The sequence below is a fragment of the Entelurus aequoreus genome, linkage group LG14, assembly GCF_033978785.1.
Source record: "Entelurus aequoreus isolate RoL-2023_Sb linkage group LG14, RoL_Eaeq_v1.1, whole genome shotgun sequence".
Classification (NCBI taxonomy): domain Eukaryota; kingdom Metazoa; phylum Chordata; class Actinopteri; order Syngnathiformes; family Syngnathidae; genus Entelurus; species Entelurus aequoreus.
The window spans coordinates 37,059,200-37,071,487 of record NC_084744.1 but is presented as its reverse complement, the minus strand read 5'-3'; the positions used below and the strand labels follow the sequence as shown (position 1 = coordinate 37,071,487).

The window sequence follows — 12,288 nt, the reverse complement described above, 5'->3', positions numbered from 1 at the left end:
GGCTAATAGAGTATATATATGTCTTGTGTTTATTTACTGTTGTAGTCATTCCCAGCTGAATATCAGGTACCGTGAGTATGCAGCCTTGGCTGCTAAACATTCGATAACTTGACCGTATGTGCGCGTCACGTACGTAACTTTTTAAAAATATATAAGCTTTATGAACCTTGGGTTAGGTAAACGGTCTTTTGGGCTGAGTGATTGTGTGTGTTGATCAGGTGTTTGAATTGTATTGGCGTGTTCTATGGAGCTAGGAGCTAGCAGAGGAGCTAGGAGCTAGCATAACAAACACGCAGGTGTTTTTATGCAGGATTAATTTGTGGCATATTAAATATAAGCCTGGTTGTGTTGTGGCTAATAGAGTATATATATGTCTTGTGTTTATTTACTGTTGTAGTCATTCCCAGCTGAATATCAGGTCACCCCCGGCTCTCACAGCATCTTCCCTATCTGAATAGCTTCAACTCCCCACTAGTCCTTCACTTGCACTTTACTCATCCACAAATCTTTCATCCTCGCTCAAATTAATGGAGAAATTGTCGCTTTCTCGGTCCGAATCTCTCTCACTTCATGCGGCCATCATTGTAAACAATAGGGAACTTTGCGTATATGTTCAACTGACTACGTCACGCTACTTCCGGTAGGTGCAAGCCTTTTTTTTATCAGATACCAAAAGTTGCAATCTTTATCGTCGTTGTTCTATACTAAATCCTTTCAGCAAAAATATGGCAATATCGCGAAATGATCAAGTATGACACATAGAATAGATCTGCTATCCCCGTTTAAATAAAAAAAATTCATTTCAGTAGGCCTTTAAACATCTGTGATATGTACCCTTCGAGTGATTTGTTTGTGCGTGCAAGTGTCAGCATGTTCAACTACATTAGTTTAGTTTTTTTGTGATTGAAGTAGACTGAGCATGATTACTTGTAGTTTGGGACTTGGCCATCTGTAAAGCCCAGCTGGATCTTCTCCAGAGTGCATTGGGGCTGCTGGCGCTGACCCCAGGTAGCTTGACTGGAGCTGCAGAGACCAGCAACTGTGACACGCTAACGCTTAGCTTCAGCGGTTTGGACATGTTTTGTTTGTGACCTCTGGCTCCTCTTGCTTAACAGACACTGCTGTTTAGAAATGGGAATTGGTTAGATTTTTTCAATTCCGCTTTCGATTCGGTTCTTTATCGGTTCTCTTATCTATTCTTATTTGGAAAAAAAATTACCAAAAAGTTGGATTAGCACACATTTTGTTTAGTTAAGCGATACCATGACCTTACAAAGCAAACAGTGAGGTCTTAAAAGGGCACATACGTTGAAGAGAAAAAATATTTAAAAAAAATATATATAATCGGTATAAGAAATAAATATTCTTCCATAGAATTCAACAAAATAAAACGTGTAAATTACATAAGAATGTAACATTTAGTAACGTGATATTAACTCATTATATGCAGAGTGAGATATGGCAAGCCTTTATTCACTATATTTTTGATCATTATGACTTACATATTACAAAGACCTAGAGTTGAAAATCCCAGAAAATGTGGGGTTTTAAAAGCTTTAAGCCATGATCAGTACAATTATGATAAAAAACTTGACATATTTAAATTGGCATCTAATGAGTTTATATCATATAATAGCTGGCTTTATTGTTGACATGAATGGAATTTTACACAATATTGAAATTGTTTGAGTTTCACCTGTATAATAAAAAAGGACTATGAAAATCTGGTGGGAAGAAAACCTTTTTTCTGACTACAATTGAACATTCACCTACTGTAAAAAAATTAGCGTCTACTGCTGCAAATGTTTGCAAGTCTTTAACCACCAACTTAGTCACTGCTCGGTGGCATTCGTTGGGCTGCAGATGTGAAATAGCGCTAGTACTGCCAGCCTCGGAACCAGAATCTGTCTCTCGTTATGCTCATCTGAATGAGAAGGCATTATTTTCAATACAACAAATAATAGCGCTAACATAGACTACGTTTACACTGCAGGCCAAAGTGGCCCAAATCAGATTTTTTCGAAATCAGATTTTTTCCAGCTGACTGTTTACACAGCGAGTAAAATGTACTCTTTATCAGACTCCAGTGTAAATGTGCACAGGCCCCAATGTGGCCCAAAAGTAACCTCAACATCATTGATAAAATAAAAACAAAGGAAGTTGACTGGATTCCGTAAATGAACCAGGAAGTTTCTAGTACTACTACAAAATAAATAAAAAGTTGCCACCATAGATATGGTCGCCACACCTTAAAAAATGTTGTTGTTTTTAACCTAAAAATAAATAAAAGTAATATGAAATATGAATGGATGTATATAGTGTAAGATATTTCGGAGGGTTCTAATCTTTTTGTGGCTGTTAAGTAGAGGAGGCAAGGACATCAGCGTGGATCAAAGTTAGCTGTATTTTTCAACTCACATTTATGCAAATACGCCAAAGCCTCAATTCCGGTCCTTCAACAATTGCTATTTCTTCAGAAATTAAAATATATATGTTCATATATTACATATAGCCTATTATTTGCGCACTATTCACTTGTGATGCACCGGAAATTCGGCCCTCGAAAAAAGACTTTGCTCACCAAAACCGGATGTTGTGATGAAGTATCCACCTCCGCTGGCGGGCTGTGTTTTTCCCCGCTCACAGGAATAACATAGCTCGCTGAAAGCTGACAAAAAAGTCACATACGGGTCGCATTCAATTGGCATTGCATTCGGACTACCTCCTGATGTGGCCCAAATCTGATGCGAAATGATCATATTTGAAGCACTTTGGAGCGTTTCGACTGGCAAAAAAAATCAGATCTGTGTCACTTGAGGGCAAACATATCGGATTTGGTGTGCAGTGTTAATGGGGCCATAGGCGGTGTTACTTAGAACCCGTTGTATTCAGAGGACGTGCCAGCGTTACTGCTGCTGGGATGAGATCGGTGTGGTTCAACAACACAACATTCATTTATAGTTATAGCATGCTGTGTGCTCAAATGTTTTAGCATTATGCTCTTATGTCATCCTTGATGAAATAGCAGCCTTGCAATTATTACAAGTAGCGCTGTTGCAATCTTTTCATGTAAAATATAGTCAAACTTTGGAGTGTTTCTGCCACCTGGCCGCCATTTTGCTGTCTGACGTCACTACGCACGTTGCATGATTACGTTTTCCCACCCGCACTTTTTTCTCCTTTCTTTTCCATTTTACGTCATTGTGCAAAAGCAATATTTTTTAGTCAAACTTTGGAGTGTTTCTGCGACCTGGCCGCCATGTTGCTGTCTGACGTCACTACGCACGTTGCATGATTACGTTTTCCCACCCACACTTTTTATTTTCCATTTTACGTCATTGTGCAAAAGCAATATTTTTTGATACACCTTCTCTGTTCCTCCCTGACACTTAAAGACAGGATTTAGACACAATATTCTGAGACATGGCAATGGGGTGTGATTATAAAAACTGATTCTTCCTACTCATTTTTGGACATGATGTTGAGTTGTGCATTCATGTGGCTTTCCTTAATGCAGTGTTTTTCAACCACTGTGGCGTGGGAGATTATGTAATTTCACCTATTTGGGTTAAAAATATTTTATGCAAACCAGTAATTATAATCTGCAAATTGAGTGTCGGTGCTGTCGAGAGCTCGGCAGAGTAACCGTGTAATACTCTTCCATATCAGTAGGTGGCAGCAGGTAGCTAATTGCTTTGTAAACGTTGTATCTAATGCTTAAACCAAAAATAAACAATAGGCGAGTGCCCCTAAAAAAGGCATTGGAGTATAGGGATGGCTATGGAAAACGAAACAAAAACAGAATGCTGGACGACAGCAAAGACTTACAGCGTGTGGAGCAGACGGCGTCCACTAAGTACATCCGTACATGGCATGACAATCAACAATTTCCACACAAAGGAGGATAGCATCCGCACAACTGAAATAGTCTTAATTGCTAAAACAAAGCAGGTGCGGGGAATAGCGCTCAAAGGAAAACATGAAACTGCTACAGGAAAATGCCAACAAAACAGGAAAAGTCACCAAAATAGGAGCGCAAGACACTACACACAGGAAAACACCAAAAAACTCCAAATAAGTCACGGCGTGATGTGACAGTACACCTACTTTGAGACAAGAGCTATAGTGATGCATGGTTGGTTATGGTTTGAACTCATATCCAACAATTGCAACAATTACTTTTTACTGTCAATATCAACTACTGAGTTTACATTTTTAATGTTTTCTGTTGGTGGTGGGCATCTGCATTTTTTCAATGTACAGAAATGTGCCTTGGCTCCAAAAAGGTTGTAAAACACTGCACTAGTGTGCCGCGGCACAGTGGTTGAAAAACACTGGTCTTGACCAGTGTTTTTCAACCACTAGTGTGTCGTGAGATACAGTCTGGTGTGCCGTGGGAGATTATCTAATTTCACCTATTTGGGTTAAAAATATGTTTTGCAAACCAGTAATTATAGTCTGCAAATTATATGTTGTTGTTGTTGAGTGTCAGTGCTGTCTAGAGTAACTCTTCCATATCAGTAGGTGGCAGCAGGTAGCTAATTGCTTTGTAGATGTCGGGAACAGCGGGAGGCAGTGTGCAGGTAAAAAGGTATCTAATGCTTAAACCAAAAATAAACAAAAGTTGAGTGCCCCTAAGAAAAGGCTTTGAAGGTTAGGGAAGGCTATGCAGAACAAAACTAAAACTGAACTGGCTACAAAGTAAACAAAAACAGAATGCTGGATGACAGCAAAGACTTACTGTGGAGCAAAGACGGCGTCCACAATGTACATCCGAACATGACATGACAATCAACAATGTTCCCACAAAGAAGGATAAAAACAACTGAAATATTCTTGATTGCTAAAACAAAGTAGATGTGGGAAATATCGCTCAAAGGAAGACATGAAACTGCTACAGGAAAATACCAAAAAAAGAGAAAAAGCCACCAAAATAGGAGCGCAAGACAAGAACTAAAACACTACACACAGGAAAACAGCCAAAAACTCCAAATAAGTCACAGCGTGATGTAACAGGTCGTGACAATACATCTACTTTGAGACAAGAGCTATAGTGATGCATGGTTCGTTATGGTTTAAATTAATATCCAACAATTGCGACAACGACTTTTTACTGTCAACTGAATTTCGTTTTTTAATGATTTCTGGTGGTGTGCCTCCGGATTTTTTCAACGCAAAAACTGTGCCTAAGCTCAAAAAAGGTTGAAAAACACTGCCTTGATGTAACTTGGTAAGTATGACTATGACCCAAAACAAATAAAACCATGAACATTAGAGAGAAAACTTAACTGAACATGCTCCATAAAAACGGCCAACTGTTTTTCTTACATGGTAGTGTGGACAGGGTAGTTTGTTGTTGTTCTTTGTGTCAGTTGAGGCATTCTATCGGTATCCCAACATGTCTTCTTCTAGTCTCAATGGTGGGCGTAATAAAATGACAGATGTTGGCCAACACGCCTTAAAGCTAACAAGCTGAATGGGGGACTTTCTTATGGGTTTTGCACTTTCAGTTCACGAAGCACACACACGCACACATATACAAGTATATACTCCTGCAATGTCACACTCGTGAAAACACAAAGCCACATCCGCACACCACCTTGAGGCATATCAGCAATCAGAGCGTAAGACGAATACAGACTCCAATCTCAGTCAGTGCTCATCTTCGGTATTACATAAGCGAAATAACCAGTGCTTCCAGAAAAAGGCGGCCATCATCAATGATACAATCAATGATGTCTGTACTGATTTCTCTACTGTATTTGATCAGGGAATGTGCAAATTCAGTGATGCTTCCTCAAGAAAATGTTTAGAATGACAGGAATCACACAGAAAACACTGTAATAACACAGCTTACTGGACAAAAAACTCAGCCTACCACGACTGCACGTCACTCACTGGTTTGTATCGATTATAAATCTCTGGACCCTGAATATAAGAATACAGACACGTTATATTTTTAGTACCTCTTGGTGTGTTGTTAAATGTTTGGTTTGGTTTAAATTGATTTTGAACATGTATGCAATTACAAGTTATACATCATATAGTTTACATATTTACATTTCTCTTTACAACATGGTCGAAAAGGAGTACAAAGAAGCCAAGCTTCTTTAATCCTACCCCTTTTCCAATTCATAGCAATTAAGTAGGACATATTCACTTCCTGTTCTCGTTTTGTAACACAATTTACGTAAATAAATTACAACAGTTTTATTAGAAGTGAAGCCAGTCATGCTTTACATAATGACATGAATAATATCTCATTTCAATAATTTCAAGATGTTCATCAAAATTCTTCTTCCATATACTTTGTAAACACTTTTAGTTTGAGCAGCCTCTTAAACTGGAGCACATTTGTACATTGATTAACTTGTTTTCTTAATCTATTCCATAATTTAATACCACATACTGATATGCTAAAGCTTTTAAGTGTTGTACGTGCATACCGATGTTTGAAATTAGATTTTTCTCTGAGCTTATATTTCTCCTCCTTCGTTGAGAAGAATTGTTGTTCATTCTTAGGTAGCAGGTTTTTGTTTGCTTTGTGATTAATTTTAACTGTTTACAAATGCACCAAATCACTGAATTTCAATATTTTTGATTTAATAAATAAAGTGTTTCTATGTTCTCTATATCAAACATTATGTATTATTCTAACTGACCTTTTGTAGCACAGTTATTGAATGAAGTGTACTTTTGTTGTTATTTCCCCATATTTCTACACAATAACTCAGATATGGTGACACTAGCGAGCAGTAGAGAATATGGAGTGATTTTTTTTGTCAAATACATATTTCGCTTTATTCATTATAGAAATATTAATTGCCACCTTATGTTGTATATTTTTTACACGAAATTTGCAGTTCATTTTCTCATCCATATAACGCCTAAAAATGGGTTTATTTTATATCCATGCCGTGTATATCCATATTTATCCATGTGTATTTGTGTTTGACTGTCTCTTCTACTGTTACCAAATAGCATTGTTTTAGTTTTGCTGAGATTCAAGCATAGTCTGTTTTTGTCAACCCATCTCTTTAATTTGTTTATTTCTTCTGTTATTACTTGTATTAGCTTGTTTGTTCTCTCCTGAACAAAACACAGTTGTGTCATCCGCAAAAAGTACTAACTGTATGTTTTTTGTAACTTTACAAATGTCATTTATATAGAGGTTAAACAATTTTGGTCCCAATATTGGTCCCTGGGTACACTGATGACATATTTTTGCCTTGTTTAACATATTGCTTTCTGTTGGTTAAGTAGCTTCTAATACAGTTCAATACCAACCCTCTGATTCCATCCTTTTTTATTTTGTTGATTATGGTATTATGATTCATTGTGTCAAAAGCTTGAGTTAGATCCATAAATATTTCATCTGAACAGTGTTTACTATCTATTGCATTGGTAATCTCTTCTGTTATTTTGATTAATGCCATTGATGATGAGATATTAGCTCAAAATCCATATTGGTTCTCTGTAAGTGTTCCACTTTTGTTTATGAATTTGTCTTATCTGTTGTTGAATAATGTTTCAATTATTTTAGAAAATTGGGGCAGTGAAGAAACAAGTCTGTAGTTAGTAATTGTATGTTTGTCTCCAGTCTCATAAATCGGTACCACTCTTGCTATTTTCATTTTGTCCGAATGTGCCTGTTTGACCATTTCCTTCATTTTGTCATTTTTTTCGTTTTCGTCTGGGAAGTATTGAGGGTAATCATTCTAGGCACCATTTTTAATGATGCTATTAAGTATGCCCCATGTTGAGCTCATGTTATTTTTGTTCTTGTCTAATAAATGACCATAATATTCTTTCCTACATGTTTGTAGTATGCTGGTTAGCCTTTTCTTATATTTTTTTAACCTATTTTCTGCATCAATAGATCTTTGTGATATAAATGTTCTGTATAATGTATTTGTTGTTGCAAGCATTTTCAATCCCTTTGTCATCCATGGTTGACTTTTCTTATTTTGCTTCTTAATTGTTTCCATGGACATTTTTTGTCGTAGAGCATCAGGAAAGTATTAAAGAAATTGCTATATGCCTCTTTTACATCATTTTCACTGTACATATTGTCCCAATGTTGTTCTCTCAGGTCTTAAAAGCATTAATGTTGTTCTCTGTGAGTAGCCATTGAAATATAATTTTGTCATCGACGTTCCTCTTCTTGTAGTGTCTGTCATAAATTGTGAAAACTGGTAGATGATCACTGATGTCAGTTATTAACAGTCCGTTTGTAGTATTATTATCAAAGCCATTGGCAAAGATATTATCGATGTGTCCTGGGATTCTGCTTGGCCTTGTGATTTTAGGATACAAACTCATGCTGTACATTATGTATGTAACATCATCAATGGTCTTTTGGTTATTTGGGTTCAAAAGGTCAATGTTGAAGTCACCTAATATGTAAGTTACTTTTTGTAAACGTTGCCTTAATCCAGTCCTCAAACAATGTTAATTTGTTTAATAACAAAATAAAAATGTTTATATTCAACATTTAACTTTGAGCAGATAATGATAACTGTGCTTTCCAGTTGTTTATTTCTTACACTTCTGTGTCCCATTTGTGTGTATTATATAGTAGATTTTGCATTCCATTGCGATTCAAGACGTTAGAAGGCAGTATAGACTACAGCAGAGCTATTCAACTACATCATGAAGAGAGCCCCAGTTTCAAATGCCGCATGTTTCATCAGAAAGTGCCTCCGCAAATGATATTACTTTGAGACTGCGTTTAGTTCATTTCAAAGTAAACACATCAGCTTTTACACTGCACTGTCTATAAATGTATTATTCTGCCCTTGCTACTTGTTCCCAGCGTCTGCAGCGAGTTAACAGCATGAAGAAACAGGAGCCCCAGAAGTTTTATTGAGGATTGATGTTCCTTCTTTTGAATTATTTTCCTTCCTCAGTTTTAATTCTTTACACTTCCTTCATTGAGAGTTTGTAAGCATAAAAAAATAAACAAAAAATTAACATTACAAAGTATTGCGTCAATTGTGTATTTTACATAAGTGAAGTGAACTGTATTTTTATAGCGCTTTTTCTCTAGTGACTCAAAGCGCTTTACATAGTGAAACCCAATATCTAAGTTACATTTAACCAGTGTGGGTGGCACTGGGAGCAGGTGGGTAAAGAGTCTTGCCCAAGGACACAACGGCAGTGACTAGGATGGCGGAAGCGGGGATCGAACCTGAAACCCTTAAGTTGCTGGCACAGCCACTCTACCAACCGAGCTATATCCCCCCAATAATATCTATTGTGTATTTTACATAAATAAAATAGGCTTCTTGTTAATCCAGTCACACAATAAACTACAGATGTTTACACTAAATAAAAATTAAACAACATCCACATCAAACATTGGACACGATGTATGTGTCTGTGACTCAACACATCTAAACCTAAGGTGTACTGTAGCGTTATCGCCCAGGTTATTGTCAGACAAAAAACAACACGACCACGAGTACCAAAGACATCATAAAGTCAGCAATTTCAATACAAAACAAATTAAATATCTGTACTTACAAAGGTTTGACCAAGTTTCGTAATGAAGCTTACACGTGTGGATTTCTACCATTATTGCTGCTTGTTTAGAACACTGTCCATCGCTTAAAAGGTCCGACAAGAAACAATGACTCGAGCAATTGCTTGGGGAAAAACATTCATACTTTGTTGTCCAGTCGATGTTAATAGTTCGATTTTCGAGATTTATTTTAATTTTTATCAGGGTTGAATGTGTAGTCTTCTTCTACTACTCACCCTACTGCTGCTTCGTTGTGACACATGCCTTGCTGTGGCTGGCCCCCTGTGGGTTGGCGGGAGTACTGCATACATGAGCAACCCTAGTTTTAATGGCTGCATCAAGCTTTTTTGGGTGATGTTCAGCGGGCCAAATGAACAGCTTTAGTGGGCTGGATATGGCCTGCGGGCTGCCAGTTGAATAGGCCTGGATTTCAGAGTGTTGCATAGTCAGGGAGTATTTTTTGCCATTAAGCTGAATCTAGTCTTTTGTTGTGCCTTACAAAGTGTTTGTACTGTAAGTACTGTACCTTTTACACAGCAGCTGTTTGATTGTAACTTGCATCTTAATTGTAGTTTTCATTACAACATTTGAAAGTGTTGAAACGGCATGTAATATCGCTAATCCTAATCATTAGTATGTCTATGGCAGTCCAACGTTAATTTGCATCAAGCTAGCACATTTTGAAAAATGGAGCCATACTGTATGTTTAAGTGTTTTCTTATCTGGCATACTAGCTTTGTTGAAATTGAAAATTGCAACATTACCTCGAGGCAGTCCGACTAAGTCCGCTCTGAGTGCTGCTTACTGTGTGTTACTTGTTTGCCCGCCAAGTGACTGAGCTGGCCGAGTCTGCAACTGGAAGTGACGTCACTTGCAACAAAGGTATCGAAATATGGCACCGTTTGATTTGACATGAATTAATACTCGGACGATGGAATTTGATCGGCACCTATAAAAGAACTGAATTCGGCACTCATTTCGCGTGTTACCCTTAGGTTGTTTGTATTTGACTTTACAATGACTGATACCATATTATGCATCTTTTAACACAACACTCACCGCTTGTGAGCAGACATACTGCTGAAGTTTACATCGTAGTTCAAAGAGAAACTGCTGTATGCTGCTCTCTTAACTCAAAGCCTGGTATTTTGACGTTGATATTGGGATTTGTTGACAATAACAGGCGGGTAGAGTTGATTGTCGTCAGTGTTTCTCTGGTGCTCGCTCACAGCGTAGATCAGAGCTTTTAACCCATTGTCAGCTCACATGTCACATATTTCAATGTGTATGTGCAGCGTGGTAATGAGGGTCGGGTCGGTGGCTGCTGCAGATGTTCAAGTCTGCTGAGCTTGTTGTTTCTTTTCCCCTCTACCGCCAGCACCACCACCGCAACGTCTGCCCAAAATGATGACGAGTGTTACGGATTGTCTCTTGTCCTGTGTGTTGTATAAGCGGGACGGCTTTCTGACGCTTTCTCTCTCATCCACAGCCATTTGAGGCCAGTGACCTGCTGCTGGGCCTGAACTTCTCAAAGGTGCTGAGCAGTCTGGTGGCTCTCAATAAAGTGACGGCAGGTTAGTTCAAATTAAGTGTGTGTGTGGGTGTTCATATTGGAAGACACAGCAGTAGTCAATGAGCATGTGTGGGCGCTGACCGCTCCAACAAGGTCTGATTTATTTTTATGTTGCCATCTCCTCTCTAGATATTGGCGTGGGCAGTGATTCGGTGTGCGCCCGACACTCGTCCGCCCACCGCATCAAGTCCTTTGAGTCGCTGGCTTCCCAGGCTTCACTGGGTCGATCGTCCAAGCTGCTGCAGAACCAGTTTCGCAGTCTGGTAAGCCCAGTGCTTCAAACAGTAACTGAACAATTAAGGGATTATCATATGTAATTTGGTACGGTTCTAAATTATGGGCATGTATTCAGTGCTAGAGTGTCAGTTGTTCAGGGGTGTGGTTAAAATGATCCCTGGTATGATTTCTTAAGGAAAATACTGAAGAAACCCCCATTATGGTTTCAAATAGCTGGCAGCACAAGTGCAAGATAATTGTGTATTTCATGGTGGTGGTTAGGGATGAGCGATATTGCCTAAAATCTGTATCGCGATATATACATTGCAGCCTTCTGTGATAACCATGTAGATTACAATATATTAATTTGTGTATAAATGATAATAGAACCATCTCAAAACGGCTTACAAAGACTCTTAATTTAGCTCCTAATGAATGCAGTAACATCCTTTTGTATTATTTTCTCAAAACTACTATTTATCTACTTGCTAATTTACTGTTAATAGTTCGATCTACACTTCTGTTAAAATGTAATAAACACTTCTTTACTTATTCTTCTGTTGTTTGGATCCTTTACATTAGTTTTGACTGAGAATTTGGGTATCGATCCAGTACCAGGTAGTTACAGGGGCAGTATTGTCCATACCAATGCTAATACTGATACCTGAAATTTTCAAGATTATTGAATAATTAAATTTATGAGTTAGAGTTTATAAAAAAGTGTGAATGATAGGATTGTGAATGATAGGCAGTTCCCCTTTAAAACACTCCTGGGCCCATGGACTTACTTCTTTAGTTTGTAAACAATACCAAAAACTACAAAAGATCTTTTGATAAAGAAATATCAATCTAACCACTGTAGTATCGGCTATTGACCTATATTGGGTCGGTGTGGCTCAGATGATAGAGCGGCCGTCCACCAACTTGATGGTTCCTGATTTGAATCCTGCTTCTGCCATCTTAGTCGTGTCTGTTG

The 12,288-nt window shown here is 38.0% G+C and overlaps 1 protein-coding gene across 4 annotated transcripts in view; it reads left to right on the top strand.

Moving 5' to 3' along the window:
- Positions 1 to 12,288, top strand: part of arhgef7a (Rho guanine nucleotide exchange factor (GEF) 7a) — a 54,546-nt gene that overhangs the window by 17,397 nt on the left and 24,861 nt on the right. For all 4 annotated transcript variants that reach the window (XM_062069771.1, XM_062069768.1, XM_062069769.1 and 1 more), the window contains exons 3-4: positions 11,013 to 11,097; positions 11,226 to 11,359. In XM_062069771.1, the coding sequence (XP_061925755.1) occupies positions 11,013 to 11,097; positions 11,226 to 11,359 (219 nt within the window). The remainder of the gene's footprint in view (positions 1 to 11,012; positions 11,098 to 11,225; positions 11,360 to 12,288) is intronic.